We start from the raw sequence: 17,738 nt of genomic DNA, 5'->3' as shown, positions 1-17,738 counted from the left end.
TGCTGTGGATTTCTGTGTGGACATTATTGTATGCACAGCAGTGCTCTGTCTCTATGGGGAATAATGACCAAGTCATTTACTTCCTCTGTGCCTTCAGCCCACGTCCCCTCCTCTTCACCCGCTCTGAAAATTGTTACCTGTCTCGGTCTTTATCCATCCATCAACAGAGCCTGCTCAACATTTAATGACAGTCCCCATTCATTTCTACCCCTTGAGTAACACTAATGATACTGTTATGTAACTAACAGATCTGTGGTTTCTTTTCCAATTAATGACTATAAGTTAAAGATTAACATGGCTTCAAAACAGTCCGATTAAAAACAGTTGGGCTTGTTTTTCATATAGCACACATTTTACTGCCCCAACACGGTGGGTATCAGATTGGTAAAGTAGTTTGTGCTGTCCTTATTGTTGAGCGCCTCTCCCTCTGTGTACAGGCTGTGAGAGGATTGCTGGACAACCCCAGTGAGCCTGTTAGTGAGCTCTCCTACTTTGACTGCATCGAGAGTGTCATGGAGAACTCAAAGGTAAAGCCTTACAAAACAGTCACATGCACCATAGACTTTAAATTGCAGGAATCTTACAGTTTATTTCCATTTCTCCATGTACAGGTTCTTGGAGAGTCCATGGCGGGGATTTCCCAGCACTGTAAGACGGGCGATGTGCCAGCGTTTGGGCATTGCGTGGGAGTGGCGTCCAAGGCCCTGTGTGGGTTGACGGAGGCGGCTGGACAGGTGAGATCCCAACCTAGCACTGACGTACTGCCTGGAGCTTCCAGCCTCCCTCCCACTCCTTCCTGCTATCAGTCCTGGGCCTGGGTCTGGCACACAACCAACAGTCTCTATCAGCTCTAAACCTCCGTTCATGTTTAATAACAGCAGCAAGCTGTCTCTATAAAGCAGAAACTAAGCCATGAGCATTCCTCTCACCCGCTGTTCATGTTTAATAACAGCAGCTAGCTGTCTCTCTAAAGCAGAAACTAAGCCATGAACATTCCTCTCACCCGCTGTTCATGTTTAATAACAGCAGCTAGCTGTCTCTCTCTAAAGCAGAAACTAAGCCATGAACATTCCTCTCACCCGCTGTTCATGTTTAATAACAGCAGCTAGCTGTCTCTCTAAAGCAGAAACTAAGCCATGAACATTCCTCTCACCCGCTGTTCATGTTTAATAACAGCAGCTAGCTGTCTCTCTAAAGCAGAAACTAAGCCATGAACATTCCTCTTACCCGCTGTTCATGTTTAATAACAGCAGCTAGCTGTCTCTCTCTAAAGCAGAAACCAAGCCATGAACATTCCTCTCACCCTCTGTTCATGTTTAATAACAGAATATTTCTCCTTAACAGAAACTAAAGCTATGTGGCATTCCTCTTTTCTCTTTCTCCTTCTCTCCACACTGCAGGCATCCTACCTGGTGGGTGTGTCTGATCCAAACAGCCAATCGGGTCATGAGGGGCTGGTGGATCCCATCCAGTTTGCCCGGGCCAACCAAGCTATTCAGATGGCCTGTCAAAACCTGGTGGACCCTGCCAGCAGCCCTTCTCAGGTGAGAAGACCGATGTAGTGGGACACATACAGGGACATTTGTTGACGTATTTAGTCTATTATACGAATAGTTACTTGATAAATTTGAACATCAACGTAACATCAAACGTCTTCTCAACATACGCCTCTTTAGAGTAATGTCCCATGTTTATACTGCTTTGTTTGTCGTTTGTTTGTGTGTTTGGCTGTTTGTTAGGTTCTGTCCGCAGCAACAATTGTAGCCAAGCATACCTCAGCTCTTTGCAATGCCTGCCGCCTGGCCTCATCCAAGACATCCAACCCTGTGGCCAGGAGACACTTTGTTCAGTCTGCCAAAGAAGTTGCAAACACCACGGCCAACCTTGTCAAAACTATAAAGGTATATGTGCTCTCTACCATGGTCCAGTCATAAATGGGATTATTGTCCTTTGTACCTTCAGCAACACTAGATTAATTAATGTTCTCTGTTTCCAATTAAAATAGTTACACAATACAGACATATTTCTTCATTACTAAGGATGTATCTGCATTGGGGTGTTGGCTTAGGGCAGGGGTACTCAAGTACTATTTGAGAAGGTCCGGTGACACACATTTCCTAGGTGGCAAATGTCCAGATGGGTAATTACATTTATCGGCATAGTAACAAACCCACTCCTCGTAACCCATGTGACCCAAAATTGTTCACACCCATCTTGTTGGCAGAGAGAACATTTTGCTCATTTAAAGCTAATTTCCTGCAATTCTACCCTTTCTTCCATGACTTGTGTGTGTTTATATGATACTGGGGTCAAAGCCTGACCTAGAACATAATTATTATTTTTAAATTATTTTCATTTGTTTCCGGACCTGCTTTCCGTATTGACCCCGTTCTGGGTCCAGATCCGGTCCACCAGTTGAGTATGGGGGACTTAGGGCATGTCCTGTTATTTTCCTCCAGGCCTTGGATGGTAACTTCTCAGAGGAGAACAGAGACAGGTGTCGTGTTGCTACAACTCCACTCATCGAGGCTGTAGAGAATCTATCCACATTTGCCTCCAACCCAGAGTTTGCTAGTATCCCTGCACAGATCAGCAACGAGGTTCGTATAGCTGCTTGTTCAGGGGGTGACTTTTGTATTGTGCGATACAGCAGTGCATTCGGAAAGTATTCAGACCCCTTTACTTTTTTCACATTGTGTTGCGTTACAGCCTTATTCTAAAATGGATTAAATAAACATTTTCCTCATGAATCTACACACAATGCCCCATAATGACAAAGTGAAAACAGGTATTTAGACATTTTTGCAAATGTATTAAAAATAAAAAACAGAAATACCTTATTTACATTGGGGGATCCATAATAAATACAAATACATCAGTATTCAGACCCTTTTCTATGAGACTCGAAATTGAGCTCAGGTGCATCATGTTTCCAGTGATTATCCTTGAGATGTTTCTACAACTTGATTGGAGTTCACCTGTGGTGACATGATTTGGAAAGGCACATACCTCTATATAAAAAACCAAGCCATGAGGTCGAAGGAATTGTCTGTAGAGCTTCGTGACAGGATTGTGTCGAGGCACAGATCTGGGGAAGGGTACCAAAACATTTCTGCAGCATTGAAGGTCCCCAAGAACACAGTGGGCTCCATTCATAAATGGAAGTTCCTAGAGCTGGCTGCCTGGCCAAAGGAAACAATTGGGGGAGGAGCAATATTCATGAAGGTGTAGAGCTCTGGAGAGACCTGAAAATAGCTGTGCAGAGCTTGAGAGGATCTTCAGAGACGAATGGGAGAAACTCCCCAAATACAGGTGTGCCAAGCTTGTAGCGTCATTCCCAAGAAGACTTGAGGCTGTATTCGCTACCAAAGGTGCTTCAACAAAGTACTGAGTAAAGGGTCTGAATACTTACGTAAATGTGATATTTTTTTTTAATCAATTTGCAAACATTTCTAAAAATGTGTTTTTGCTTTGTCGTTATGGGGTATTGTGTGTATTTTGATGAGGGGGAAAAAACAATTATTTTTAGAATAAGGCTGTAACTTAACAAAATGTGTAAAAAGTCAAGGGATCTGTATGTAAGCTCTTAAATGAAAATGCAGTTCTTGCTCAGAGAACATTTTTTTGATCTCCTACGAGGTTTCTTTAGCATATATTGTCACATTTGTTTTATTTGTCTGATTCCTCATATATGAAACGGCAAAGCTACCCCTACAGTATCCATGAATACATTGGTAACTACGGCATTCAAGCCTCTTGAAATAGAACCTCAAATATAGAGCCAGCACAGAGTTGTTTCTCCAGGAAAGCTTGGGGAATTGGTTTGATATACCATTTCTCTCTAATTTATTTGATGTGGCCCAAGGAGAAATGTTGTGTATTTTATGTTAGTCTAGCAGAAAGAGTCCTCACACAGCCCTGAAAGCTTTATGACTTCAATATGTTGGAGGGCAGTGTTTAACCGCTCTCTCGCAGCACAGCTGCTCTAATCTTCAGCTTGTTAATCTAATTGTCGAGGGAGGCTTTGGCTGGCATCTTAAAGACTGAAGGTGTGCCTCTGCGTCTCCGTGTAAAGCTGGATCTCTAATCTCATCCCCCCTGTGATACGCGGCTCTGATTACACCTTTGATCCATCAGAAGTTGGGCTGAATAATAAGAGATCAGGGACAGCTGTGTAGTGTGTTGCTATTGAGCTGTTCTGTTAGTTAGAACACCACAGGTTAAATATCTTCTATCAACTCCACTGTCCTCCCCTCCCACCCTCTCTTCCATGTCCAGGGCTCGGCAGCCCAGGAGCCCATTGTGCGTTCAGCCCGCTCCATGCTGGACAGCTCCACCCTGCTCCTGGAGACCGCCCGCTCACTCATCATCAACCCCAAAGACCCGCCCACCTGGTCCATCCTGGCTGGGCACTCCCGCACCGTCTCCGACTCCATCAAGAGCCTCATCACCTCCATCAGGTCAGCACTGACCCCTCTGGTAATAAACTATGGTGCTCTGGATATTATTATGTTGAGGCCGAGGGGGGAGTTCAGCTAGCTCTGGGTAAGTGTTGGTTCGACTGAGCAGTGTGTTGTCATGGTAATTTATGGTGGGTGGGTTTCCACCTCCCATGTATTATGAAGAGGAACGCTCTAGGGCATTATAAAGATGAATAGGTAGAGTTCCGTGGAGGATCTGCTGTGCTGCTGGTGCTGCTTACAAAGCTTTCTTATACTGAGAAAGTCCCTCCTGCTGTTATGAATTTAGGATTCTCTCCTCATTATCTCACACACACACAGACAGTAAATTGCCCCTCAGCTCCAGCACATTTTGCATCTGGTCAACCTCTAGAGACCATGCACCTACTGTAGTATACAGTGCATTCGTAAAGTATTCAGACCCCTTGCCTTTTTCCACATTGTTACGTTACAGCCTTATTCGAAAATGTATTAAATAAACATTTTCCTCATCAATCTACACACAATACCCCATAATGACAAAGTGAAAACGGGTATTTAGACATTTTTGCAAATGTATTAAAAATAAAAAACATATATTTCATTATTCAGACCCTTTGCTATGAGACTCAAATTCGAGCTCAGGTGCATCCTGTTTCCATTGATCATCCTTGAGATGTTTCTACCACTTGTTTGGAGTCCACCTGTGGTCAATTCAATTGATTGTACATGATTTGGGAAGGCACACACCCGTCTATATAAGGTCCCACAGTTGACAGTGCATGTTAGATAAAAAACCATGTCATGAGGTCGAAGGAATTGTCCATAGAGCTCCGAGACATGATTGTGTCAAGGCACAGATCTAATCCATTTTAGAATAAGGCTTTAATGTAGCAAAATGTGGAGAAGGTCAAGGAGCTCTTGAATGCGCAACATGATTTCCCTTCTTTGAGGTCCTATAAAACTGCATTGATAACCTGCTTGTAGAAGTACTGCCTTGTTCATATGCCTTGATTCGGTCTTATGTAGCAACATTTGAAATTGTGTTTTTTTACATTGGATAAAAACAGAGACACAGAGCTACAAAATGGTATATCAAACACTGCATTTGAGGAACAATGAAAGTAATTCTGCTTCGAAAGTTGATAAACTTGTAAACGTCACTTTTGAGAAAATGGCCTTTGAATAATTTGGTACCTATTGGAGAGCTCTACTCTGTCTACACCCATTCAGCATCGTTCACACCCTCTTCAGCTTTAGCTCCACCAATCTCTTTAAGGGTTGATCCAAGCATTCTGTCCTAATAACAGCAGTCAAGCACCCAAGCTAACTGGCTAACAGTTGTCACAGTGACAATCTATTAAAATGGACACTTGCATAGTGGAGTCTTTTGTTAAGACATGTAGCCATAATCACAACTTGTGATGTTACTACCTTGCATGAATCTGCAGGTAGCTAACCATCCAGGTTTAATGTTAGCTAGCTAGCTAGTTTGAAGATGTAATCCAGAGACAGGTGTTTTCTCCATCTCCTAAGATATCATACTCTAATTCCACTGATTTCAAAACTCGGTCCTCCAGAAAGTGGAGAGCAACACTGATGCAGTTCTATGGGCAATATAATTTTTTTTAAGCCTCGTTAGACAGGATTACCTACAAATACTAACTTGCTCAAATAGAGAGAAGCATGCTATATGACAGACCAATCCAAACTCATCTCTCTGTATGCCCAGCCCACTCATTAGCCAATCATGGCTAGCGGGATGGTTGCTGTTTTTTCTGTTGCTAAACCAACAAGGCTCGTAATTTAACAAGTTTGTTATTAAGGCACATGGAAGTTCACATGTTCCAGAAGGAATTTCTGACCAAAAAGCGCATTTGGATTATGTTCAAATGGCTCTCTTTGAAGTAGTGACCCATGACATACGCCTAGTTTCCTGAAATGGGTCACATATGTATCATGATTAGGGTTGCAAAGCTATCGTTAATTTAATATATCTTTGGTTATTTTGATAAGTAACTGAACATCTATGGTAACTTTGGTCATTTATACTTGAATAACTTTTTAAAAAATTTATTCATATATAGTTTATTTTTTTTATATATATCTGTGTCCAAATTTTCAATGAGTTTCTAGTAGATAGACCATATGGTTCAAGAGAAAATAGCCTAATTAATGAAAAAGCATCTAACCAACATTGGTATTATTTTCAATTAATTTTGAAACTCTTCCAACTACTGCCACCAGTTTGAAGCAGAAACATTGACAACAAATACATATTGACATAGTAAAACAAATAAAGGTGTGTAAAAAAAAAAAGGTTTTAAAAAATCAAAGGTTATTTCATGCTGAAACCCTCCTATTTAACACCAATGGTTTTCATTAAGTTGGTTTATATTTAGGATAATGTTTTACAGCGTTGTCATATTTTTATTTATTTTGATATTATCTTATTTAATTGTTTCATATATTTTACATGTGATAACGCCACACAGGGGGCCAGAGATAATTACAGACACCTGTGATAATCTGAAGTTCCCAAAAGGGCCACTAAATGTCTTGTGATAATTTACATAAAATCCTTGAAAGATACTGTTCCAATATTCTGGTACTTTACTGGTTTCCAGTAATATACCCTCACTTTGCAACCCTAACTGTGATGCTGCATTCATAACCTGCTTGTGAAAGTACTGCCTTGTTCCTATGTATCATGATACTGTTAGGGACAAGGCACCAGGGCAGAGGGAGTGTGACTACTCCATTGATAACATCAACAAGTGTATCCGGGACATCGAGCAGGCTTCTCTCGCTGCTGTTGGACAGAGCCTACAGGGATGTAGGGATGACATCTCTTTAGAAGTAAGTTCAAATGGTCAATATAATTGGTTTCTTGAGCTTTCATTTTCAGTTCCCACTTCATAATTCTTTGCCACTCCCCTAGGCTTTGCAAGAGCAGTTGACATCGTCGGTGCAGGAGATTGGACATCTCATCGATCCCATCAATACTGCAGCCAGGGGTGAAGCTGCCCAGCTGGGACACAAGGTACTCAGCTCCGACAATTCCTCTATAGCAACCTTTTCTAAGTTAAGATCACTTTCACATGAACCTCATTCTGTAGGAATGATGTTTGTGCAGTATGCCTAATATATTATCACAGCATGTTGGCTATATGCCTTGCCTGCCAATATTGTTCCTCTCAGACTATATTCTATTTCAAAACTCAAGCTTTGATTACAAAATAGATCAGTCGGTGTAGCACTTGCAAGCATAAATTTAAATAATTAGCAAATCATTTGCTTTCTTATTTTACTGGACTGATGGTACCAGCATCTGATGGTCATGGTGCTTTCAAGACAACTGTGAACTCTGGGGGGAACTAAGTCAAATCATGATGTTGGTGATCTTCAGGTCTGAAAGCCGGAGGTCTGGAAAGATGCCAGAGTTTCTGACTTGGAATTCTGAGATGGATGCCAATGCCCCCCAAAAACCTGTCAGATCTCGTTTTTTCCTGAGTTCCCAGTTGTCTTGAACACACTGTAGTCAGAAGTTGGAGATTTACAAGTTCCCAGTTGTTAGTCTCAGCAGAAGGAGGGAGAGCGCAGCAGAGTCTCTACTTCCTTTCCCAGGTGAGACTGACCAGAGAGAGGGAATACCATCTTCCACCTGATGGTGAAACTCGAGTAGCACCGCATCTGCTTCAAGCACACATTTATGTTGTTCCTGTGGCTAGAGAAAGTGAAATATTCCTCAAAATTAAAATAGACATGACAAGCTGCTAATAATAAAAGGGCAGGGCTATCGATACACTTGGCTACTCATTCATTGCAGCGCGAGTGGAAGTAGGTAGAAGCACATTTTATATTTTGTAATAGTGTTGAATAAAAACTTCGACATGAACTCACTTATAAAAACAACAGCTCTTTGCTGTATTCTTTGACAGTCTCTCTGCAGTCATGGAAGCTCTGTAAAAGTTATTACATCTTATGTAGGCTAGTATCAAACTTTACTGTGGCCGGGGTCATGGAAGCTCTGTAGGCACAGTGATTTGATTTGAGTTATCTGATTGACCAGCGCAGTAGGGACACTTGATTTTTCCACAGGCGGAGTTTGACTTTTCAGACAAATGAAATGGTTCAAAATGGGAACATTTTGCTTATCCGGTTGGCAGGGCTTCTGAATCAAGTGCACTTACCGACAACAGCACAACATGAATAAAATACACAAGCCTTTATCACAGCCTTTATCGTTGGCGATCAACTAGGAATTCCTTGAAGATCGCGATCGACCGGTTGGTGACCACTGCCCTAAAGGGAGAAATTCCTGTTTCCTAGATCCACTTCAATTATCCAATCTGTGTCTTATACTGTTACATGATACTGCCTCTCCCAGGTGACCCAGCTGGCCAGCTACTTTGAGCCACTGATTGTAGCGTCTGTCGGCCTGGCTTCTAAGATCATGGACCAACAGCAGCAGATGAACATCTTGGACCAGACGAAGACCCTGTCAGAGTCCGCACTGCAGATGCTCTACGCAGCCAAGGAGGGAGGTGGAAATCCTAAGGTAATGTTACTGGGCACAAAGCCATGTTAGAGCAATGGAGCAGTACTAAATTAGTATGGATTTCTGTGCAACTTATTCTACAATATATCTTGTTTATTGTCGTGTGCATCGCCATGTATATTGATATGATGAAGACCTTTGAGTTTCACGATGGTCTGGTGGGTTTACTGCGTGTCCAGGCAGCCCACACCCACGACGCCATAGCAGAGGCTGTCCAGCTGATGAAGGAGGCTGTGGACGACATCATGGTGACGCTGAATGAGGCGGCCAGCGAAGGCGGCATGGTGGGAGGCATGGTGGAGGCTATTGCTGAGGCCATGGGCAGGGTGAGTGGGGGCTGGTGTACTATACAGCTGGGGGTGTGTGTACAGTGATTCTTCCTTTAATAGTCGTGGCGTACTGCAGCACAACTTGCGGGGTGCCACAGAATTTTAAGTGTCAGCCATTGTTGCCAGAATGGCGCAATTTACCACCATCTACCACAAACTGTCGCGGCATAAGCGCAACACTTTTAAAGGAAGAACCACTGTATATGTGCATGCATGCATGTACACGTGTGTACTGTGGCCCCAGACAGCTCAGGAGTAGAACTCTGCTGTTAACACCTTTCTTCCTACTGCTTTAAGATGTTTCCTCCACAGTGGGCAGGCAGAAAAACATGCCTCTAACTGACATTCATTAGTGAGAGGGAAGTGGGATGGGAAGTGTCAGCTCCAGACCTCAGAGCTGACAGCTGTCACTTATCCACTGGCTGTCACCCTCCATCCACTGTGATCTGTCAGTCTTGATGATGGCGCTCCTAATAATGAATTATATTTGATTGCCTGATTGCTTCTATCAGATGTTGGTCTCTACATGTTTCCAGCCCAGTGAATTCCATTTCTACTTCTGCATTGAAACTAACACATCATCCGGCCTTTTGTGGATATCTGCATTCTGCAACATATTTATGCATAGAGTTCATTGAATAAATAAAATATTTATTCAAATGCGTGGTACATGCATGGTTGGTATTCATATGTGTAGATTATGTACAATAATAGGTAGCTAAAGTTAATACATTAAATAACTCATGGTTTTCCCTCTGCAGTTGAATGAGGGCACTCCCCCTGAACCAGAAGGATCCTTTGTGGATTACCAGACCACCATGGTGAAATACTCCAAGGCCATCGCCATCACAACTCAGGAGATGGTGAGCACAAACAACTACTCCCTGAATATGTAATGTGTCCTTATATTATTTTTATATTATCCTTATTAACAAAACTCTTTAACATGTCATGTTATGGCCTTGTTCTGACTGTCTACAGATGACTAAGTCAGTGACATGTCCAGAGGAGCTGGGTGGCCTGGCCTCTCAGGTGACTGTAGACTACAGCCAGTTAGCCCACCAAGGTCGCCTGGCAGCCGCCACCGCAGAACCAGAAGAGGTGAGAGGTCAAACAGTGCCTGTCAAAGCAGGAAACATTGTTAAAATATTGCATTATGAGCTCTAAGAAGGCATATGGAATGTGATTTATCTGTGGTGCACCTATAGGCAAGCCCTATGTCTTTATAAGGCAACATATCAAATATATATATGCATATCAAATAAATATGCAGAACCTCTTATACCTCTTATACATGTTTTTATACATTTTTGCAAATGTATTAAAAATAAAATAGACGTATCTCATTTACATAAGTATTCACACCCCTGAGTCAATACTTAGTCGAAGCCCATTTGGCAGCGATTACATCTGAGTCTTTCTGCGTAAGTACATAAAGCCTTGTTTACATTGGCAGTTTGAAGTGACTCAAATCAATTTTTTTGTTCTCAAATGGAATTGGGTGGTTTGAAGCCAGATACAAATCTGATTCCTGGCCATGTGACTTCTGTCTGAATGGACAAATCTGATTTATTTGCCCTCACGGGTTTTTTTAGACGTTTATTTGGCATATCTTCATCTTCATTCTATGAAAATAGTGGCTTTCTGAAAAGCCAAATGTTACAAATTGTAATTCTTTTTTTAAATGTAAAATTATAGTCAGATATTATTTAACATCTTAACATTATAAATCAACATAAATGACAGCTTAACATAATTGTATATTTTCACTACATTACATTAAAAAAAGCTTGTGCTGCCTTTTTGTCACTGGTGTTACCTATATTTTAGATGACAGTTCAGGCTTTCTGGAATGTAATGAAACCAATGACAAACATGGGATTATTTCAAACACATTTTATCAATTTATTAGTAATATTTTTAGTGACAAATCATTTCAGATTCCATAAGAATGGGTTGATTTAATATGAAAAATACAATGAAGGTTATTGGTTAAGATTATAAGATTAAGACCAAAATATGAAGCCTATTGACTAAAATGTGTCTTTCATAACACAATAGATTTGTTGTCTGTAAAGATGTTATTTATTTATATAGTAAAATGTAATTAAAAAGGTCAAATAGAACCACAATAGCCTTTGTCCAAACACATACACATGATAGAGGACACTTTAAAAAGGGTTGTTGGAGCTTTAAATTGAAGGATTCCAATATTCGCTCTAACTTAGTGTTTTCTAACTTAGTGTTATATATATATATATATATAAGTAGGCCTACACAATATTTTTCATGAAATCCTACTGCCACACCTATCCACAAAACTACATCGGTTGTTAAAACAGTATATATCAATTCTCGTGCCGTGAAAAATATTGTGTAGGCCTACTTAAAGGGATAGTTCATCTGAATTACAAAATGACATATTGGTTTCCTGACCATATAAGCAGTCTATGGACATGGTATGACAGCAATCAATTGTGCCACAAATGCAAAATAATTAGCATTTGAAACCGTGTCCAGGTAAACAAAAACATGGCTTGTCATACCTTGAACAAACTGCATACATGGTACACTGAAGATGGCGCCGAAGAACATGGCTGACGTTTTACTTTCTCCCTACCAATTGCGCAATTTAAATTTTTGTTTGCGTTTTGTGTAACTTATTTTGTTACTTATTGTGTACATATTGTTGCTGCTACCGTCTCTTAAGACCGAAAATAACTTCTGGACATGAGAACAGCGATTACTCACCGTGGACTGGAAGAAACTTTTTCCTTTAACGAGTCTGACGAGAAGGATATCCTGCTTTCATTGGAACATGCCCATATCCACACCTTTTGCATGAAGAAAAGACACCGGAAAAGAGCCCGCAGATTGGGCGCCCTCCCATTGCCTTCCATTCTCCTTGCTAACGTGCAACCGTCTGAATATAAAATTGATGACCTACTATTAGCATTATCCTACCAACGGGACATTAACCTGTCTAGGACTGGAACCCCGTTCCGCTAGCGGAACCCCTCGCCAACAGTCAATGAAATTGCAGGGCGCCAAATACAAATCAACAGAAATCGCAAACATGTAAGTATTAGGCACAATTTTAAAGATAAATCTCATTAATCCAGCCACAGTGTCTGATTTAAAAAATGCTTTAGAGCAAAAGCTCCACAAACGATTGTTATGTCACAGAAAAACCCAGCCATTTTTCCAGCAAAAGGGAGGAGTCACAAAAAGCACAAATAGAGATAAAATTAATCCCTAACCTTTGACGATCTTCATCCGATGACACTCATAGGACTTCATGTTACACAATACATGTATGTTTTGTTCGATAAAGTGCATATTTATATCCAAAAATCTAATTTTACATTGCCGTGTTATGATCAGTAGTTCCAAAAGATGCAGTCATTTTGCAGAGAGCCACATCAATTCACAGAAGTACTCATTACAAATGTTGATGAAAAGTCAAGTGTTGTGCATGGAACTTTAGATGCACTTCTCCTTAATGCAACCACTGTGTCAGATTTCAAAAAAACTTTACGGAAAAGCATACCATGCAATAATCTGAGTACGGAGCTCAGAGCCCAAACCAGCCAAAATAAATATCCGCCATGTTGCGCAGTCAACATTAGTCAGAAATAGCATTATAAATATTCACTTACCTTGGATGATCTTCATCAGAATGCACTCCCAGGAATCCCAGTTCCACAAAAAATGTTTGATTTGTCCGATAAAGTTCATCATTTATGTCCATATACCTCCTTTTGTTAGGGCGTTTGGTAAACAAATCGAAATGCGCATGCAACTTCCATCGGAAAGGTCGGACGAAAATTCCAAAAAGTTATATTACTTGTCGTAGAAACATATCAAACTATGTATAGAATCAATCTTTAGGATGTTTTTATCATAAATGTTCAATAATGTTCCAACCAGAGAATTCCATTGTCTGTAGAAAAGCAATGGAACAAAAGCTACCTCTCATGTGAATGCGCGTGACTGAGCTCGTGGCTGCTGGCAGACCTCTGACTCATTCCCCTCTCATTCAGCCCCCCTTCATAGTAGAAGCCTGAAACACTGTTTCTGAAGACTGTTGAAATATTGTGGAAGCCATAGAAAGTGCAAGATGACCAATGTCCCACTGTATCTTCAATAAGGGCTGAGTTTAAAAACTACAAACCTCAGATTTCCCATTTTATTTTTTTCTCAGGTTTTTGCCTGCCATATGAGTTCTATTATTCTCACAAATCATTCAAACAGTTTTAGAAACTTCAGAGTGTTTTCTATCCAATACTAATAATAATATGCATATTTTAGCATCTGGGACTGAGTAGGAGGCAGTTTACTCTGAGCATGCTTTTCATCCAAAAGTGAAAATGCTGCCCCCTAGCCCAAACAGGTTCAAAACTGTAACATCTTATGTTTCACTGAGACGTGGCTGAACGAAGAAACAGACAATATAGAGCTGCCGGGATTTTCCATGCACCGGCAGAACAGAGACGCTACACCTGGTAAGATGGGGGTGTGTGTCTTTTTGTCAATAACAGCTGGTACACGATGTCTAATATTAAATAAGTCTTGAGGTATTGCTCACCTAAGGTTGTGTACCTTGCTGTCGAGGTACACTACCTGTCAACCACACTATCTACCAAGAGTTCTCATCTGTATTATTCGTAGCCTTCTCTTTACCATCACAAAGCGAAGCAGGCACTTAAACCGTTCTCAACCAATTCTATAAGGCCATAAGCAAAGAAGATAATGCTCACCCAGAAGAGGCGCTGATAGTGGCCGGGGACTTTAGTGCAGGCAAACTTAACTTCTTGACGCACCCATCCCATTAGCGGGATCATTTTCATCAACATACCCTGAATTGCAGAGTGCTAAATTCAAATTAAATTACAAAAAAATATTTAATGTTCATGAAATCACAAGTGCAATATAGCAAAACACAGCTTAGCTTGTTGTTAATCCACCTGGCGTGTCAGATTTCGATAAAGCTTTTCAGCAAAAGCTATCCAGGCATTTATGTAAGCACATCTTTCTCAGTAGACAAAATATTACAAACAGTTAGCAGCCAAGTAGATTGGTCACGAAAGTCAGAAAAGCAATAAATTGATTTGCTTAAAATTTGAAGATCTTAGAATGTTTGCACTCACGAGACATCTAGTTATACAATAAATGTTCCTATTGTTCCATAAAGATTATTTTTATATCCAAAATACCTCCATTTGTTTGGCGCGTTATGTTTAGAAATCCACAGGCTCGAGCGGTCACGACATCGCAGACGAAAATTCCAAATGGTATCCGTAAAGTGCCTAGAAAGATATCAAATGTTTTTTATAATCAAACCTCAGGTTGTTTTTACAATATATAATCGATAATATGTCAACCGGAATGTAGCTTCTTCCATAGGAGAGAGAGAGAAAATGGCTGTTGCGCATGAAAAACTCTGCTGGCACCCAGCCATCCACTGACGCAACGGGTTCTTTCTCGCTCATTTTTCAAAATAAACGCCTGAAACTATGTCTAAAGACTGTGCACAGCTTGAGGAAGCCATAGGAAAAGGAACCTGGTTGATATCCCTTTAAATGGAGGCAAGGCATTCAATGGAACAGAGAGCTTTCAGGAAAAACAGCACTTCCTTTTTGGATTTTCCTCAGGTTTTCGCCTGCAATATCAGTTCTGTTATACTCACAGACAATATTTTGACAGTTTTGGAAACTTTAGAGTGTTTTTTGTATCCTAATCTGACAATTATATGCATATTCTAGTTTCTGGTCCTGAGAAATATGTCATTTCAAATGGGTACGTTTTTTTAGCCAAAACCGAAAATACTGCCCCCTACACTCAAGAAGGTAAATCAGTTTTACCTCATTTTTACCTGCATGTCACATGTGCAACCAGGGGTAAAAATTCCTAGACCACCTTTTCTCCACACACAGAGATGCATACAAAGCTCTCCCCCACCCTACATTTGACAAATCTGACCACAATTAAATTGTCCTGATTCCTGCTTAAAAGCAAAAACTAAAGCAGAATATACCAGTGATTCGCTCAATACGGAAGTGGTCAGATGACGCAGCTGCTACTCTACAGGACTGTTTTGCTAGCACATACTGGAATATGTCCCGGGATTCATCCAATGACATTGAGGAATACACCACCTCAGTCATCGCATTCATTAATAAGTGCATTGATGACGTCATCCCCACAGTGACTGTACGTACGTATCCCAACCAGAAGCCATGGATTACAGGCAACATCCACATCGAGCTAAAGGCTAGAGCTGCCACTTTCAGGGAGCGGGAAACTAATCCGGACACTTATAAGAAATCCCGCTATGCCCTGAGACGAACCATCGAACAAGCAAAGTGTCAATACAGTATTAAGATTGAATCCTAATACACCGGCTCTGATGCTCATCGGATGTGGCAGGGCTTAAAAACTATTATGGACTACGAAGGGAAACCCAGATGCGAGCTGCCCAGTGACGCAAGCCTACCAGGTGAGCTACAATGCTTTTTATGCTCGCTTCGAGGCAAGCAACACTGAAGCATGCACAAGAGCACCAGCTGCTCTGGATGACTGTGTGATAACGCTGTCGGTAGCCAATGTGAACAAAACCTTTAAACAGGTCAACATTCACAAAGCTGCTAGGCCAGATGGCTTACCAGGACGTGTACTCGAAGCATGCACAGACCAACTGTCTTCACTGACATTTTCAACCTCTCCCTGACCGAGTCTGTAATACCTCCATGTTTCAAGCAAACCACCATAGTCCCTGTGCCCAAGGAAGCGAAGGTAACCTGCCTAAATTATTACCTCCCCGTGGCACTCACGTCGGTAGCCATGGAGTGCTTTGAAAGGCTGGTCATAGCTCACATCAACAGCATCCTCCCGGACACCCTAGACCCACTCCAATTCGCATACCTCCCCAACAGATCCACAGATGACGCAATCTCAATCCCCCTCCACCGTGCCCTTTCCCACCTATGTGAGACTGTTGTTCATCGACAACAGCTCAGCGTTCAACACCCTAGTGCCCACAAAGCTCATCATTATGCTAAGGACTCTGGGACTAAACACATCCCCCTGCAACTGGATCCTGGACTTCCTGACGGGCCGACCCCAGGTGGTAAAAGTATGCAACAACACGTCTGCCACGCAACACTGGGGCCCCTCAGGTGTGTACTTAGACCCCTCCTGTATTCCCTGTTCACCCACGACTGCGTGGCCAAACACAACTCCAACAAAATCATTAATGTGTTCATGCTACACTTTCCACAAGGGCACCACCCCCCCCCGCTCAACTCAAACAGTGGCGAACAGAATGCAACAATATTCTTAGAAATATTTAACCTCCACACATTAACAAGTCCAATAGCTCAAATGAAAGATAAACACCTTGTTCATCTAACTAGCGAGTCAGATTTCTAAAATGTTTTACTGCGAAAACATAGCACATATGCATGTCAAACCACCACAAAGACACAGACGATATGTAGCCATTTTGTCGAACAAAAGATACAATCACAAACGCAGGATTAAAATTAAAATAATTCACTAACCTTTTGAAAATCTTCATCAGATGACAGTAATAGGACATGTTACACAGTGCATTTGTTTTTTTTCAATAATATGCAATTTATATCCATAAATCTCCATTTACATTGACGCCATGTTCAGAAAATGCTAAAAAATGTCCGGAGAAATTATAGATAGCTCCGCCAGATAACAGCAATACACATCATAAACTTTGACTAAATATACATGTTCTACATATAGTTAGAAAGATACACTGCTTCTTAATACAATCGCTTTGTCACATTTATTTTTAACGTTACAGAAATCGTTCACTATTCAATAATCTGAGATGGTGCTCAGACATAAGCAATATTTCTCCGCTATGTTGGAGTCAACAGAAACACAAAATTACAACATAAATATTCCCTCACCTTTGATGGTCTTCGATCAGAATGTAGTGGAAGGAGTCAGTTTCAAGTCGTGTGTCTTTGTATTAGCATATACTACAAGTTCTAGCTGAAATGCATCCAAAATGACTCCTGGTCCCGAACAGTTGCGCATCAAAACTTCAAAATTGCATATTATATGTCGACTAAACTGGTCAAACTAAGTGCAGAATAAAGCTTTAGGATGTTATTAACGTACAAAACAATTCTCAATTCAACCGGACAATCTATTTTGCCTGTCAAAGGGTCAAAGCTCGCGGGATTTGCACAATTAAACGCTCTACTGATAGAGGTCATCTCCCGGAAGACATAGAAACTGTTCCCAGATCCATAGCTGGTTGGGAAAGGTGGGGGCGATGACGTCAAAGTTGCCCCAACTTTCTGGATTCCAAAACTAGTTTGGGAGATTGGCTGCCCTGTGAGTTCTGCTATACTTACAGACATA

The 17,738-nt window shown here is 41.2% G+C and overlaps 1 protein-coding gene across 3 annotated transcripts in view; it reads left to right on the top strand.

Annotated features, from left to right (window-relative positions):
- LOC135524388 (talin-2-like) overlaps nt 1-17,738 on the top strand; it is a 152,347-nt gene that overhangs the window by 111,794 nt on the left and 22,815 nt on the right. For all 3 annotated transcript variants that reach the window (XM_064951882.1, XM_064951881.1, XM_064951883.1), the window contains 12 exons: nt 438-527; nt 612-734; nt 1,401-1,544; nt 1,740-1,901; nt 2,460-2,600; nt 4,279-4,460; nt 7,163-7,298; nt 7,381-7,482; nt 8,830-9,000; nt 9,180-9,326; nt 10,091-10,192; nt 10,311-10,430. In XM_064951882.1, the coding sequence (XP_064807954.1) occupies nt 438-527; nt 612-734; nt 1,401-1,544; nt 1,740-1,901; nt 2,460-2,600; nt 4,279-4,460; nt 7,163-7,298; nt 7,381-7,482; nt 8,830-9,000; nt 9,180-9,326; nt 10,091-10,192; nt 10,311-10,430 (1,620 nt within the window). The remainder of the gene's footprint in view (nt 1-437; nt 528-611; nt 735-1,400; nt 1,545-1,739; nt 1,902-2,459; nt 2,601-4,278; nt 4,461-7,162; nt 7,299-7,380; nt 7,483-8,829; nt 9,001-9,179; nt 9,327-10,090; nt 10,193-10,310; nt 10,431-17,738) is intronic.

The sequence above is a fragment of the Oncorhynchus masou genome, chromosome 31, assembly GCF_036934945.1.
Source record: "Oncorhynchus masou masou isolate Uvic2021 chromosome 31, UVic_Omas_1.1, whole genome shotgun sequence".
NCBI lineage: Eukaryota > Metazoa > Chordata > Actinopteri > Salmoniformes > Salmonidae > Oncorhynchus > Oncorhynchus masou.
Note: the sequence above shows the minus strand (reverse complement) of the source record. Positions and strands in the feature narration are given on the sequence as shown.